Source organism: Carassius gibelio, chromosome B1 (genome assembly GCF_023724105.1).
Source record: "Carassius gibelio isolate Cgi1373 ecotype wild population from Czech Republic chromosome B1, carGib1.2-hapl.c, whole genome shotgun sequence".
In the NCBI taxonomy this organism is placed as follows: Eukaryota; Metazoa; Chordata; class Actinopteri; order Cypriniformes; family Cyprinidae; genus Carassius; species Carassius gibelio.
Genome location: NC_068396.1, coordinates 15,944,225 through 15,960,157, shown reverse-complemented (window position 1 = coordinate 15,960,157; position 15,933 = coordinate 15,944,225). Strand labels below are relative to the sequence as shown.

The following is a 15,933-nucleotide window of genomic DNA, read 5'->3' as shown; positions in this document are numbered from 1 at the left end:
TGTATTACTTTGGAAAGCATTTCATTAAAATGCACAAAAAACAACAACAACAAAAATAAACCAATTTTTTTTTTCATCGGATCCTCTTTCCCCTACTGTATTTTCAAGTTCCCCTGAAATTTTAAAATAAATATTTTAAGAATTAAGTAGCCTATCACATTTGCATGTTCATGGTTCTCTGAAACATTGTACGGTCACATGATGACATGCAGAAAAAAAAAAAAAAAAAAAAAAAACTACAGTTCCTTCACAAATCCATCTTGGGAACCCTTGGTGTAATATAATGTTTAATGTACTTCATGTTGTTGTTTACAACAAATGGAATATATTTTCTTACTATTTGTATTGTTTTATATCAATATGGTAAAAGATTATCCTATTTAAATCAATTTGGAAATACAAGATTGGTCAAAAGTAAAATAAAAGTAGTCTGATTTGTAAGTAACACTTTTTGTTGTTACAGATGATATGTGACTGTTCTAATGTTTATCTGCAGTTCTGCCCACTGTTCTTATAAATATCTTCCAGGTCCTGCACTTTCATTGGTTTTCCAGCATCTTCTACATGTTTTACCTCTATCCAACAGATATAATTTTGGGATCCTTTTTTTTTTATTTTTATTTTTTTTATTTTTTTTTTTTTACAAAAGATGCAAACATTCATTGATGCTCAAAAAGCTGAATAATTATTAATTAATAATTATAATTAGTAGAATACTGTTCTTCAAGACAAAATAATAAGAATTCTCATTGATTAAAAAAATTACAAATGTTGTTTTATGATTCACCACGAAACAGGACAGGCATGTATAATCAAATTTCCAGAACACCAGAACCTTGTGTTTTCATGTTAAATTTTCGTTAACTCACAGAGACTGTGTGTGATACAAGCTTCATAAGCTGTGTGTGTGATCCAAAAGGTTCTACATCTACGTTCTACATCTGTCTTGAACTGGAGCTGTTCCGTTTTTAAGATACAAATAAACTGGTAAAGCTTAGGACATTCAATGTGAAAAGCATTTGCCATAGTATGCTACGGCATGCAACGTCACCACGCCAAGCCATCGTCATAGTAGGATTCGTACGTTCTTATCCGGTAGTTGCTTTGGTTACTTGCGTAAACAAATGGCGTCCAAGGGGATCTAAACAACGCTCGTTTGTTTCGAAGCTACGGTAACGTTAGGTATTAATAGTCTGAACGTTTAATGGGCAAATTATATTTCTAAAACGATTTGTTTGTATAATACATTATTGTGTTTAAACAGTAAACAGAGATGGATGACGAGCCTATTTCTACAACGCTTGCATACACGAAAAGCCCTAAAGCATCCAGAAGAACAACTTTTCAGGTAACGTTAACGTTTTTAGTGTCAAATCATTTGTGTGCTCCAATGTTAAATAATTATTTAGATTGTTGTCAGACACACCAGTTTCGGTATCAAAGTGTATTGAGCTGCCCATCTTTTCTAAACAGTTATGGCGCGTTACTCTCAATGACACGTGCATGTTGTTGAATTTCAGGATGAGCTAAAGAAAGCTGTGTCTGCTAGAGGCAACAGGCATGGTTACTCTGATGACTTTGACGACGGTGATGATGATGATGATGACGGTAGGTTTTACAATGCCATGTTTATATAAAATATGTTCACTGTATTTGTATACTACTGGTATACTCCGATCTACAGACCTTACCTTGAATCAGTTTATTTTCTTAGCAATGTTTGTGATTTAGTTTTTCCTATTGTTCTTTACCTTTATACTTGAATTCTGCAGACATACTTCAACTCCTTAAAATACAAAAACAGAAGAAAGAGAGATTTAAAGCTGCGAAGACAAAAGGCAAAATCATCAATTTCAAGCTTTCAGATGATGAAGAGGAAAATGCCAAACCCAAAAAAGTGTCTTTTATGAAAACAAAAAGGACCAGCTCACCTGTGCTCTTTGATCAGCTGAACACCATAGGAAGTGCAGATGACCAACCCAGTTCTTTCCATTCCACACAGTCCAGGAATACTTCTCAAAGTCCAAGCAATTATTACAGTCCAGAGAAAAACCAACAGACAGATTCCCCCTTTTCGTCTCTATCTGATAAGTTTCAATCAGAATCCACTTCACTCCAGAAGGATGAACAGTCAAAATCAGTAACAAAGTTGAGGAAGAGCCTGTCAGAATCTCCATTGCCACTAAACTCTGAGAATAGCCAATGGGAATCTTCCGTCCCGCTTACATCAGATGGTTCACAGTGGGACAGTCCTTTGCCATTGCCTTCAGAAAAAAATGATGATAACCAAATGATTGGTGAAGATGGTGAACTACCCATTCCTCAACCCAGGGAGAGAAGTGTTAAACCAAAACTCTCCACAGGTCAGTGCAGTTTTTGCATGTGTACAGTTGTCTAAGATCTGTTATCTTTGCAAGACCAGTTGCCAATAATACTACTACTACTTGCTTTGTATTTACATCTTTAATTTTAATTTTAATGGTTGCTTCCAAGTGACCATGTTCTTATTATTAACTTTTAAATTATTAACTTCTGAAAGGTTTCCAGAGCTGGGTTTGATTTTTATTCTGTCTATAAAATCTGCTTAAGAAGTGTCAGAAACTAAAATACACTTTCTTTAATGTAAACAGGTTGTCTTGCTCAAGACATGTCACCCAGACCCAAACCCAGGCAGAGGACAGTAAACATGTGTGACATCGGTCAGTTAGGAGAGGAAACACAAGAAGAGACCACTGCTTGCAGCAGAACAGCCACATCTTCTATGTCTATAGACCTCTCCAACACATTCTCTACTGAGAAGAGTCTAATCTCTACCAATGATAGTGTTCTGGTGAGAATCCCTTAATAGTAGAAAGACAAAAAGTGTCAGCAGAAAACCAATTTAAACAACGTAAATGCTAAAACCGAAGCTTAGAGATGTTACCTTTTTTAATTAAAAGTATGAATTTAGTGGAGACATGTTCAGTATTAAAAATTTGTGTATATATATAATTTATTTATTATTATTATTATTATTTTTTTGGCAGCATTTGTCTACCAATTCTTTCATGAAGAACATTTAACATCCATGGAAGCTTTATACAAAACTTTGCACAAAAAGTGTTTTGTAGCGTAAAATGGTTCTTTGGGTTATTAAAATGTCCTTCACACTAAGAAAAAGTATTCTTTTAAGAATTGTTCACTAAAATGTAGACATATAGGCATTGATGAAAATCCCCTCCTTTTTTAAGAGAGTAGAATCTGTTGTTATCATCCAGTGGTAGATTACGTCTCACAACAGAAACTTGCTGACCAGTTCTAAATCCAGGAGATGTTTTGAAAGACTCTTGTTTTGTTTTTCAACCTTATGTTTTATACAGAGTCCAGATGAAGACCAGACCATGTCAGAAAAGTCCAAGACACAGTCTTGTTCAACAGCAGAGCAAATGTCTGAGGTTCCAGACACTGTAGGCAGTGGTATGTGCAGAAATTAATTTAGACTGTTTCAGTGTTCCAAGATTCTGTAGTAATGAGATTACATTTTGGTAGTTTAATACCAAAATAGTTTAAAGTAAATTATAGTTAAGTGGTTATTAATCATTTTAAATATGTCTTTTTCATTCTAGCTGCCTCAGAAGAGAACAAAGAGAGAAATTACTCAACATCCTTTGAAGAAAAGCATGTAAGTGAGATTACAAGTGAAATATCTTGTTCTTATCAATTAAAGGGGTCATATGATGTTGCTAAAAAGAACATTATTTTGTGTATTTTCCACATACTGTACATAATTGTTTTTCCTCTATGCCCCACCTTTCTGAAACTCATCGTTTTTTACAAAGCTCATCAGTCTGAAAAGCGAGGTATGCTCTGATTGGCCAGCTATCCAGTGTGTTGTGATTGGCTGAATGCCTCAATCATGTGACTGAAATGTTACACCTCTCACCATACTGTGATGATGTGTGTCCTGGCATGACAAGACAAAAACAATAAACTCCCCACAAACGTGGAATTTGTTGCATCCATTGGGGGACATGAATACTGGTTATTTTGACTTACATTGTCTTATTACGCATTGTGTTGCGCATCGTGTTGCGTAAACATACAACTGTGTCTGCATTCGTGATCTGCTCAAATCTCGTGTTTGACTTACATACAGTTAGTCAGAAGGGCCAGACTGTCCTTTTAAATATGGAAGTGTCCCACTTCATAGAAACAGACACCGGTTTCACGAGTTCACCTTGCAGATAATAAAGCTAGAAGAATAGCATGCATACTTAGCGTGCTGCCCAGGGAGAGGGCTCCGAGCTTAGCATCGGCCCAGGAATGGGTCAACCGTGAGGAGTCGGGGTGGTGGAGGGATGCTGAAACACTAGAGAGAATGAAGGTAAGGCTGCTATGATTATTTATACTGGTTCTCTCTTGTGGTGGTTGGATAGATGATGTGATTACTGATGGTGAATTGGCTGTTGATTATTTGCGCGTGTTCCTCTCGAAATTTGTTAATAAAACATCACATTGTAGGCTACTTTCACAGGAAACAGTCCTCATCCTCCGTAAAATGCGTTGCACACATATTTGGGTTGAACTGTTCTGGAACAGTGTTGTAAATACAACTTATCCACTGATTTCTAGTTGTGTCCTCTTTTGGAAGGCCAAACAAAGTAGTTTCGCTTTTTTACAAAGAAAAATACAGTGTCTCCACAACATGGCGAGAATAAAAGTTACTCCTTTTTTTTTTGCATGAACATTTGGGAAGCGTTATGCAAATCTTCCCACTTCTTGATGTAGACATGTGGGGGCGTAGTAAAACGAGCAGTTTTAGGAGGATGTGGATGAGTCTTAACTTTTATAAAGAATATCTCTGGATTTGAGACTTTATTCTTTGCTACTGTACAGCTCTACTTTATGCACCAAGAGCTTGTTACACTCCAAAGAGAAAGGAAAACTTGAAATCGCATCATATGACCGCTTTAATCTAAAAGATTAAATGGCATCCAGTGTCAGCATTACACAACTTCTGAAACATGTTACTAAAGGAAGCAGTACACTACAAATTAAGGTCAATCTCAATGCCATGTTAAATTTAAATGCTAATGTAATTCTTAATTAAATCTGTCTTCACAATTTTCCAATCAGGAGAGTTCCCAGGGTGATCTTGACCACACGTCAGCTACACTAAGCCGAATGTCTAGAAAATTAACAGACAGGTAAGTGAATTTGTTTAATACCTCATGCTGTATTATGTGCATGTGGTGGACTTCTGAAGGAGGCAAAGTCTCCTCTCTTTTTTTAAAGTGTAAAATCATGTTCCAATTGATGTTTACACCATTTTTGGATGAGAATGTTACAGCATACTTAAAGGAAGAGTTCACAAAAAAAATGTCATTGTTTACTCATCCTCATGCTGTTCGAAACTTACGTTCCTCATCGAAACACAATTAAAGATATTTGTTATGAAACCTGAGAGATTTCTGAGCTTTCTAAAATCCATATAAATTTAGTGAGGTTTCATTTTTTTAAGGAACATTACATGAATTCAAACTGGGTCATGAAAATCTCCCCATGTTACTGCATTTCTTATCACTTTTGTTAACTATTTTCTCAAGTTAAGCTTTTTCTGTCTTGCCTTCTTGGAGGTACATATTTTTTAAATAATAAAATATTTTTTACTTGGTCACTGGTATGCGTGTTCATGATCAACATCTAATCATATCTGTCATTTTTCATGCTTTAATGAGTAAAACATCACTTAGCGCACAGTTAACTTAAAAGTGTTACTTAAATGCATCAAACATTAAGAACTCAAAGATCAATGTCTTCTGGACATTAGACCTTCAAGCTCTCGGTCATCCAGTTCCAGAAAATCCAAGTGCTCCTATACAGCAGAGTCTAAATACCTGGGAACATTGAAGGTTTTGGATCAGAGGACACATGACACCCAAGAGGTTCCAGAAGCAGCAGATTCACTAAGAGCTGCTGTGTACCAGGTTAGTCAATCATTTACTGTAATCGTAATATTTAAGGAATTAAATCATATTAAGTTAAAGGGTTACTCCACCCCAAAATTAAAATTTTGTCATTAATCACTTACCCCCACGTCATTCCAAGCCCATTAAAGCTTTGTTCGTCTTTGAAACACAATGTAAGATATTTTGGATGAAAACCAAAGTTGTGCATGTCCCATTGACTGCCTAGTAAATTACACCGTGTCAAGGTCCAGAAAATTACGAAAGACATTGTGAGAATAGTCCATCTGCTATCAGTGGTTCAACCGTAACGTAATGAAATGAAGACAATACTTTTTGTACGTGAAGAAAACAAAAATAACGACTCTATTTAACAATGTGTCACTCTGCTTCACTGTAGCACCATTTTGGAGAATACCTGCTGAACACAAACTGCGTACGCTTTTCCATGTCAGCCGCCCCACAAGGATATGTTTCTATGTCTATTTACGCTAGAGCTGTGTGAAAGCATCCCAATAAATTCTGAAAGTGACCAGCAGTGTTTTTAGCATTAAATAAAAAGAAATGTCACAAATCAGAAAATGTTATTTTAACATCAGTGTGAACATACAAACAAACAAAAATTATGACACTAATTTTATATAATTGTAACTCTGTTTTCCATACACATACGTACTTCTTCATATACCACAGCAAAACTATAATCTGAGAAAGTTAAAATAGGACTGAATAGGCTAGTGACAATGCCCCTGAATTTTCGAGATACCCCTACCGGAGGTAGAACTAAACTCAACAATGTTTTTCTTCATCTCTAAGGTCTCCCATATATGAAATGGATTCTTGGCTAAAAATATTTTACTGCTAAGATTGTTAAATTAACAGATATTGTTATACACCCCAAAACCAATAAAGGACTAAAATATAGCCTGTCCGTATGGGAGTTAAGGCATATAAACTAATGCAGATCAATCACACAAGCTCTGAGAGCTTTGAAACTTGACATGTTTGTAGTCAGGAAGTTGATTTAACTACTAGAAAAGACTGGATGTGAATATCTTGATGTATGGAATAAATAGACACATGTAAACACATATCTAAAATAAGCGGACATGCACAAATTTAATATCTATGCAGAATGTTTTCATTTACTTTGTGCTTGCTTTGCCTGGCATTATCATAGAAACACATATGATGGCTTGTTGGAAAGGTGGGGTTGTGCTGAATCTAGCAATACCAAATATGTAAATATATGACAAAAGAGATGTGTTCTGTCACTCAATGTATGAGGTGTCCAAAATGAATGAAAATGGAACATAATTGAGTCCAAACCCATTCATTATCATTCATTATCAGTGGTGAGAAGAATGTTGAGAAATTCAAATATAAGAGACATCAAAAAATATTTAATATGGCACCTTGTACTATATGGAAACAAAGATTGAAATCGAAAGATAACACCTTACCATAGCACAAACAGGAGACCAGGAGTTTTAACTTATGAACTTTTTAATAAAACTATAACTTAACTGCACACAATACAACTTAAATTACTGTCTTAAATAAAACAAATGGCAATCTAACTAAAGAAACAAACACTCTTCGGGGAAATGAGCCCTGTCTTCTCAGGCTGTTTAGTTTATTTTCTAGCAGCAACCATTTGGAACATCAACTGCTTTTGGTAACCATTGGAGAAGGGTCTGGCTGCAGACTTGCACTTGCACTCTCAGACACTGCTTCTGCTAGCGACGTCACTTGCAGTCTTTATTTTTTATTTTGTTCTATTTATTGATAACTTTTTGTTTGAATTTCCCAACATTTTATAACAGTTGCCATGTGGCGAAGACAAGAAAAAATAAACAAAATTACAATGTCATTTGCAATCGCTACTTGCACTCTCCGCTACCTGTGACTTCACTTGCAATCAACACAATTCGTGCATGTTGCCACTGGAGACAAGACGCTGTGGTTGTGATTAAACGATTAAAACTAATTTAGTACTATAACGTACAGGGTCCTGCAAGAAAAAGACAAGCACAGACCTTGGCCACAGAACAGCAGAATATGAACGCAATGCACAAAGTCTTTCGTTAAGCGTTTTCCTCCTGTAGAAAAAAACTAACACTTAATGTGGCATAATGTATTCAGACACATTAAGTTCAATTAAAAGATCAAATTCGATATATAGTTATTATTCAATGTACTGCAAGGCACGCAGATGGCTATGAACACGATGTGCAAACTTTGTCCTCCCATACAACATAACGCTTAATGTGGCCTAATAACTGACTAAGATGATAAAGACAATTTAGTAGGCCTAGCCTATATGTCTTGTTGTTGACTCCAAGTATATACAGACCAGCTAATATGAATGGGCATTATGCATTAAGTAATTTTAAAAGGATCAACTCCGTACAGGCAAGCAGACGAGTACAGAACGCAGTGCATTAAATTGTACATTAAATGTTTTCCTCCTATAGAAAATCATTATAAATAAAACACATAATGTAGGTTAATGGACAAAGACAGTGATATAAACAAGTTGTAGACAGTTTATTCTATATGGAAAAAAGCTTAATGTGAAACTTTGCGTTGCGTTTATTCTGGGCTCACCTGCTTGCCTGTACATATTAGTTATGTATTTTAATAAAGTAGAGAAGCATGAGTTTGGCCTTTCTCATCTATGTCCATTATGCCACATTTTGCGGTATGTGAGGAAAATACTATATACATATTCCTTATATTAATGAACTGTACATTTAATTTGATATTTTAATAGCATCTTAATATATTAAGCCATGTTAAGTGTTTTTTTTCTACGCTTAGCTAGAGACTTTGTGCAAATGTTCATATTCTGCTGTTCTGGCCATGGATTTGCCGATCTTGTCTTTTTCTTGCAGGACCCTGTATGTTATAGTACTAAATTAGTTTTAATAATTTAATCACCACCACAGCGTCTTGTCTCCATTGGCAACATGCACGATTTGTGTTGATTGCAAGTGACGTCACAGGTAGCGGAGAGTTCAAGTAGCAATTGCAAGTGACATTGTAATTTAGTTTCTTTTTTCTTGTCTTCACCACCTGGCTTTATAAAATGTTGGGAAATTCAAACGAAAAGTAATAAAAAAAATAAACAAAATAAAAAATAAAGACTGCAAGTGATGTCACTAGCGGAAGTGCAAATGTCTGAGAGTACAAGTCTGAGAGTGCAAGTACAAGCCTGCAGCCAGACTCTCTTGGACCATTCTGGGGTCAACCCCCCCTGATGTTACAACTGCAACACACCACTCATCCACATTGTCATCAGTGACAAAGTGGGTCATATTTGGACAGTCAGGGCAAGAGCAAAACCCTGTGCAGGTCAAGCCCACAGAAAGACACTGGCATTTGGTGGCATCGGTGCAGTTTCCGTCTTTACAGTAGAGGTGGGTGAGGTCTCTAACTCCTTTAGGTGCTGGTGCCTTCTGGAACATCACAGATTAAATGCAGCCACCTTCTCTGAGCCTCCATCCTCCACCAACTGGGTTCCAGAGAAGAGTTTTGGCCAGGTGGCTGTGACACCGCACTGCTGTTTGGTACATGGCTCTCAGCACATGTTGCTGGAAGCCATCTTCTGTTGGGGGTAGATTTGCTGCTGACACCTCAGCTCATCCAGGTTGGTGCCAGGATGCCTATCTTGGTGCCTCTTTTTTGTCTTTCAAGATCTTTGATTGAGTGTTGGTGGTCATATCTATCAAAAACTATAACGACACAGCTGTTACCTTCCTTTCCCATTAAAGTTGCGATCTTTTCCAGACACACTCACCCAGGTCATTGTATGTTTGAAAGGCTGAATCATTGAGCATTTGAAGAAGATCCATGCCATCAATGATATATGCTGATGGTTCTTTTACACTTGGCAGCTGCTGTTGTCTTCTTTATGCTTCCATCATCAAAAAACAAAGAGGGTGGGACAAAATCATGTTTAATCTGAGATACGAGATTTCTATGACTTGGGAGCGGGGAGATACGAGGTTATGCACTCATTGATAAGAATGATACAGATACAGACGTCGCTGCTGCCAGCAGTGTTCATCAAAGTCTGCGGTCGTGTCGAGCCTTTTGACAAGAGATAAGGCTTTAAGGGGTAACTAAACCCCTGGTCAGAGCCTGACTCCACCCACTGGCAATATTTGAAAAATGCGCAGTGGAGATAGAGCACAGCGGAGATAGAGGGGACAAACCAAGGGTTTGCAAAGATAGGCTTACTTGGCGCCAGTAGACAGACCTTTTTTCTCCCATAAATAAAACCTGTTAGCCTACTTGGGGCATTTTACATGCACAGTGCCAACTTTGAGTCAGTAAAATAATAATAAAAACAATAATTTAATGCTGGTATCCAAAACATTTAATCCAATACAAGTAGAATGGTTCTTTTACACTTGGCAGCTGCTGTTGTCTTCTTTATGCTTCCATCATCAAAAAACAAAGAGGGTGGGACAAAATCATGTTTAATCTGAGATACGAGATTTCTATGACTTGGGAGCGGGGAGATACGAGGTTATGCACTCATTGATAAGAATGATACAGATACAGACGTCGCTGCTGCCTGCAGTGTTCATCAAAGTCTGCGGTCGTGTCGAGCCTTTTGACAAGAGATAAGGCTTTAAGGGGTAACTAAACCCCTGGTCAGAGCCTGACTCCACCCACTGGCAATATTTGAAAAATGCGCAGTGGAGATAGAGCACAGCGGAGATAGAGGGGACAAACCAAGGGTTTGCAAAGATAGGCTTACTTGGCGCCAGTAGACAGACCTTTTTTCTCCCATAAATAAAACCTGTTAGCCTACTTGGGGCATTTTACATGCACAGTGCCAACTTTGAGTCAGTAAAATAATAATAAAAACAATAATTTAATGCTGGTATCCAAAACATTTAATCCAATACAAGTAGAATTAGAAATTAAATACATTTTAAAACTTCAATGCACATGTATAATACGCCTAGAAATAACAACCCTAGTACTATCGATCATAACATACTTCTACAGAGACTGGAAAACTGGGTTGGGCTTTCTGGGATGGTACTCAAATGGTTCAGGTCATACTTAGAAGGGAGAGGCTATTATGTGAGTCTAGGAGAGCATAAGTCTAAGTGGACGTCCATGACATGTGGAGTGCCACAAGGGTCAATTCTTGCACCGCTCTTGTTTAGCCTGTATATGCTTCCACTAAGTAAAATAATGAGAAAGAACCAAATTGCCTATCACAGCTATGCTGATGATACCCAGATTTACCTAGCCTTATCTCCAAATTACTACAGCCCAATAGGAGGATCTTTGATGACATCTTTGTATGCATACGCGAGTGGTTGTGTGGCAACAAAACAAACAGTATGGCGGGCTGTAAAGACGCAACAAGCACTTTCAAGTGAGTTAAGGCCCGTTCACACCAAGCCCGATAACTATAAAGATAACTATAAAGATAACGATATTAGCGTCCACACCAGCGAACGATATTGTCTGTGTATTTTAAGCGGACGCGGCACGTCTGCTGCTTTAAATTCTCGAGCTCATTACAGCAGGATTGATTCTGATTGGTTGGCAATGTTTTATCATTCATCAGGGGGAAAAAAATCGTTCTGAAAGTGATTCCAACGATATCATTTCTCTGTGCCTTTATCGTTATAGTTATGTTGTGGACTCTGCTATTCTTTAATATTAAGAACGATTTTTAGAACTATATCTTTATCGTTATCTTTATCGTTATCGTGCTTGGTGTGAACGGGCCTTAAGCGGGCAAAATCCTCAATATATAAGCACTTTAACATCTGAAGACCGGAGGAGGTTTGGAGAGAAGCTCAAAATTTGTATTGGTGACAAAATCGAAGCTATTCAAAGCCCATATGAGATCTGGGATGACAAAAAACGTTGGTCCGACTCGCCCGTGTCTTGGCCACCAATCTGCTGGGGAGACATTTATTCTTATTTAATAGAAACCCCTGGACCCTTCACTCATGAAAGATTAAAGGCTTTCAAAAGTCTGAAGGCCTATGATTATTTTGTTTCTCGAAAAGTTGGGCCAATCTTTTCTGCCAAACAGAAAGCAGTGATCGTGCTAAAAGCAGAGGTTAGACCTGGCCAAGCAGAGTCACAGCATGATTCGCATCTCCCGTGGGTGATCGCCAAAGAGAACGGCGAAATAATCACTGCTCACTGCGACTGCAAAGCCGGGTAAGTCTTCATTGATCAGTGTTCTTATTTACTTATTTATTTACTGAAAATGTAGTGACTGTTGTACCATTTCAATTGTTTTCAGTGTGAGACTTTCAATGGTTTCTGTACTAATGGTGAAAAATTGTATATCACAGCTTACACATTTCTCCTTCTTTCAAATCCAGTCTTGGAGAAACAGTTGTGTAGCAGCTTTAATGTTTAAAGTAGAAGCAGCTGTCAGGATAGGACTTACAAATGCTGCATGTACTAGTGAGGCTTGCAGCAAAGCACAGCTACAGAATGATGTGAGGAACATAGTCTGGGTGCTGTGGATTGCGTTTGGGACACCTGAATCAGAAAGCGAAAACATAAGACTCGGTTGATTTGACTCAGTTTTATTTATTTTTATTCAATCTTCTATAAATACATAGTCACTAAGACTTACCATGAACAAAATGTGCCTCACAAACTCGATCAGAAGCTGCAGGCTTTCTTCGGAACGTCCAGGTTCAATCGCCTAATTGCACGCAACCATTTCTTTCATTTTTCGCTATCCTTTTCGGAGGGAATTCGAAAAAACTTTTTATCAGGCCCCCAACTAACCGTACAATCGACCACACAGCAAGAGTGAACCATCCTCTTCTCTAAATCCTCCTCCAAACGTGCAAAACAATCAAATTACAGGTATCTAGCGGTGTTTCCTGCCACACGATTCCCATGATGCAACGCGACAAACATAAACAATGACGTCACAAAAGATCCGCCTATTGACTCCCTCTGCCAATGCATTGATAAAATTAATAGTTGGATGTGCCAGAGCTTTCTTCAGCTAAACAAGGAAAAATCTGAAGTCATTGCATTTGGAAACAAACATGAAGTGTTCAAGGTGAATGCATACCTTGACTCTAGGGGTCAAACAACTAAAAATCATGTCAGGAATCTTGGTGTGATTCTGGAGACCAGTCTGAGTTTCAGTAGTCATGTCAAAGCAGTAGCTAAATCAGCATACTATCATCTCAAAAACATTGCAAGAATTAGAGGTTTCGTTTCCAGCCAAGACATGGAGAAACTTGTTCATGCCTTTATCACCAGCAGGGTGGACTATTGTAATGGGCTCCTCACCGGCCTTCCCAAAAAGACCATTAGACAGCTGCAGCTCATGCAGAACGCTGCTGCCAGGATTCTGACTAGAACCAGAAAATCTGAGCATATCACACCAGTCCTCAGGTCCTTACACTGGCTTCCAGTTAAATATAGGATTGATTTTAAAGTACTTTTACTCGTGTATATAAGTCACTAAATGACCTAGGACCGAAATATATTGCAGATATGCTCACTGAATATAAACCTAACAGAGCACTCAGATCATTAGGATCGAGTCAGTTAGAAATACTAAGGGTTCACACAAAACAAGGGGAGTCCTCCTTTAGTTACTATGCTGCCCGCAGTTGGAATCAGCTTCCAGAAGAGATCAGATGTGCTAAAACACTAGTCACATTTAAATCTAGACTCAAAACGCATCTTTTTAGCTGTGCATTTATTAAATGAGCACTGTGCAATGTCCGAACTGATTGCACTATATTTTCACTTTTTTTATGTAAAATCATTTTCTAACAGTTTTTAAATTCATTTTAGTTAAGTAGTTTTTTTCATAATTTTAAAAGTTTTAAAATTGCTTGTGTTTATTTTTATTATTTTTATTCATGATTATTTTACTTTATTTTATGTAAAGCACTTTGAATTACCATTGTGTATGAAATGTGCTATATAAATAAACTTGCCTTGCCTTGCCTAGTAATAAGTAGACATTTAAAATACATCAATAACTGATCATAGTTTAAAATAGATAAAATCAGAGTTAAGGCTTTCTTTATGTGTTGCTCGACGAGGATTTCTCAATCGTTGCGACTTTAAATCCTGAGGACACAAAAAGGCGTGGAACTCCTGCCGCGGAGTGAAGAAGAGGTGGCGTTACGAGGATTCTCAGACAGTTGAAGTGTCCAATGGAGTTAAGAGATTTGCTCTCAATCTATTTTCAACACTTTAGATTGTTTACCACGTGGGGTTTGACCAATAGCATTGAATTGTGAAAAAATATCAAATAGACAAAATTTGGATATGCGAGGATTCTGCCCGTCAGTGACGATATTTTAATAAAGGTTTTCCATTCCAATGTTAACCTGATTCAATTGGATCTGTGGTTCATATGAATTGTATAGTATACTGTGCCTTATGAAATGTATCATTATTAAATGTATCATAAATATAGATCAGCACTTACCTAATGTAAGTTACTTTGCAGTAACCATGAATTTGTCAATATTCTTCTCACCACTGATAATGTGATTTGGACTTGAGGCTATTTTTTCCAGCGTTCTTTCATTTTGAACACCTCATACATTGAGTGACAGAACACTTCTCTTTTATTATATATTTACATATTTGGTATTGCTGGATTCACAACCCCACCTTTCCAACAAGCCATCATATGTGTTTCTATGATAATGCCAGGCAAAGCAAGCACAAAGTAAATGAAAACATTCTGCATAGATATTAAATGTGTGCATGTCCGCTTATTTTAGATATGTGTTTACATGTGTCTATTTATTCCATACATCAAGATATTCACATCCAGTCTTTTCTAGTAGTTAAATCAACTTCCTGACTACAAACATGTCAAGTTTCAAAGCTCTCAGAGCCTGTGTGATTGATCTGCATTAGTTTATATGCCTTAACTCCCATACGGACAGGCTATATTTTAGTCCTTTATTGGTTTTGTGGTGTATAACAATATCTGTTAATTTAACAATCTTAGCAGTAAAATATTTTTAGCCAAGAATCCATTTCATATATGGGAGACCTTAGAGATGAAGAAAAACATTGTTGGGTTTAGTTCTACCTCTGGTAGTGGTATCTCAAAAACTAAAGCACTTTTTGACCATTTGTCACTAGCCTAGAAGGCAAATGTGTTCGAGATCGTAAATAAAGGCGGGGGAAGCGCGGAGGTCTAAGAGTCAAGCTAAAGCTAACACTGCTCCGGCTCTCTTTACCCAGTATTTTCCTCTCTAATGTGCAGTCACTGGTGAACAAAATGAATGAGTTACGACTCCGCATCACCCACAGAAAGAGACTTTTGGACTGCAATGTCATGATTTTCACAGAAACATGGCTACACCGCGACGTACCCAATAATGCTATTGAGCTAGCTGGACGCTACACGTTCCGGGCAGATAGAACGGCAGATGACTCCGGCAAGACTAGAGGTGGTGGATTGTGCTCCCCAAATTTTACCAGCATGTTTCCTGCCACACCAGAGGAGACAAAACTTTGGATCATGTTTACACAAACATTAATGGAGCTTACATAGCGACCCCCCCTCCCCCCATCTCGGACAGTCTGATCACCTTTCTTTGTTTCTCACCCCTAAGTATTCACCCCTCATCAACCGTGTTAAGCCATCAGTGAAGACCATCAAAGTGTGGCCAACTGGAGAAGACTCTCTTTACTTCAAGACAGGTTTCAACACACTGACTGGAGTATGTTTGCTTCTCAGGCTGCCTGTGGCTCTCACACAGACAATGATATCTACACCTCCTCTGTACTGGATCACATCAACACCACCATTGACAGTTTACGACAGAAAAACAGATAACAAAATACCCTAATCAGAAGCCATGGATGAACAAGAAGGTGCGACTTCTGCTGATAGCCCGCAGCACTGCCTTCAAGTCAGATGACGCTCAGGTCTACAGTAAATCCAGGGCTTACCTGAAAAGGGTCATCAAAAGGGCCAAGTACT

At 37.7% G+C, this 15,933-nt stretch overlaps 1 protein-coding gene across 2 annotated transcripts in view; it reads left to right on the top strand.

Moving 5' to 3' along the window:
• Positions 1-1,041: 1,041 nt before the first annotated feature.
• Positions 1,042-15,933, top strand: part of LOC127949634 (microtubule-associated protein 9) — a 40,216-nt gene continuing 25,324 nt past the window's right edge. Inside the window, exons 1-9 of one of the 2 annotated variants that reach the window (XM_052547069.1) lie at positions 1,042-1,172; positions 1,265-1,348; positions 1,521-1,608; positions 1,773-2,363; positions 2,631-2,830; positions 3,360-3,456; positions 3,606-3,661; positions 5,116-5,186; positions 5,810-5,966. In XM_052547069.1, the coding sequence (XP_052403029.1) occupies positions 1,274-1,348; positions 1,521-1,608; positions 1,773-2,363; positions 2,631-2,830; positions 3,360-3,456; positions 3,606-3,661; positions 5,116-5,186; positions 5,810-5,966 (1,335 nt within the window). In that variant the 5' untranslated portion in view covers positions 1,042-1,172; positions 1,265-1,273. Of the gene's footprint in view, positions 1,183-1,264; positions 1,349-1,520; positions 1,609-1,772; positions 2,364-2,630; positions 2,831-3,359; positions 3,457-3,605; positions 3,662-5,115; positions 5,187-5,809; positions 5,967-15,933 lie in introns of both variants that reach the window. The other variant, XM_052547068.1, reaches the window with a different exon arrangement.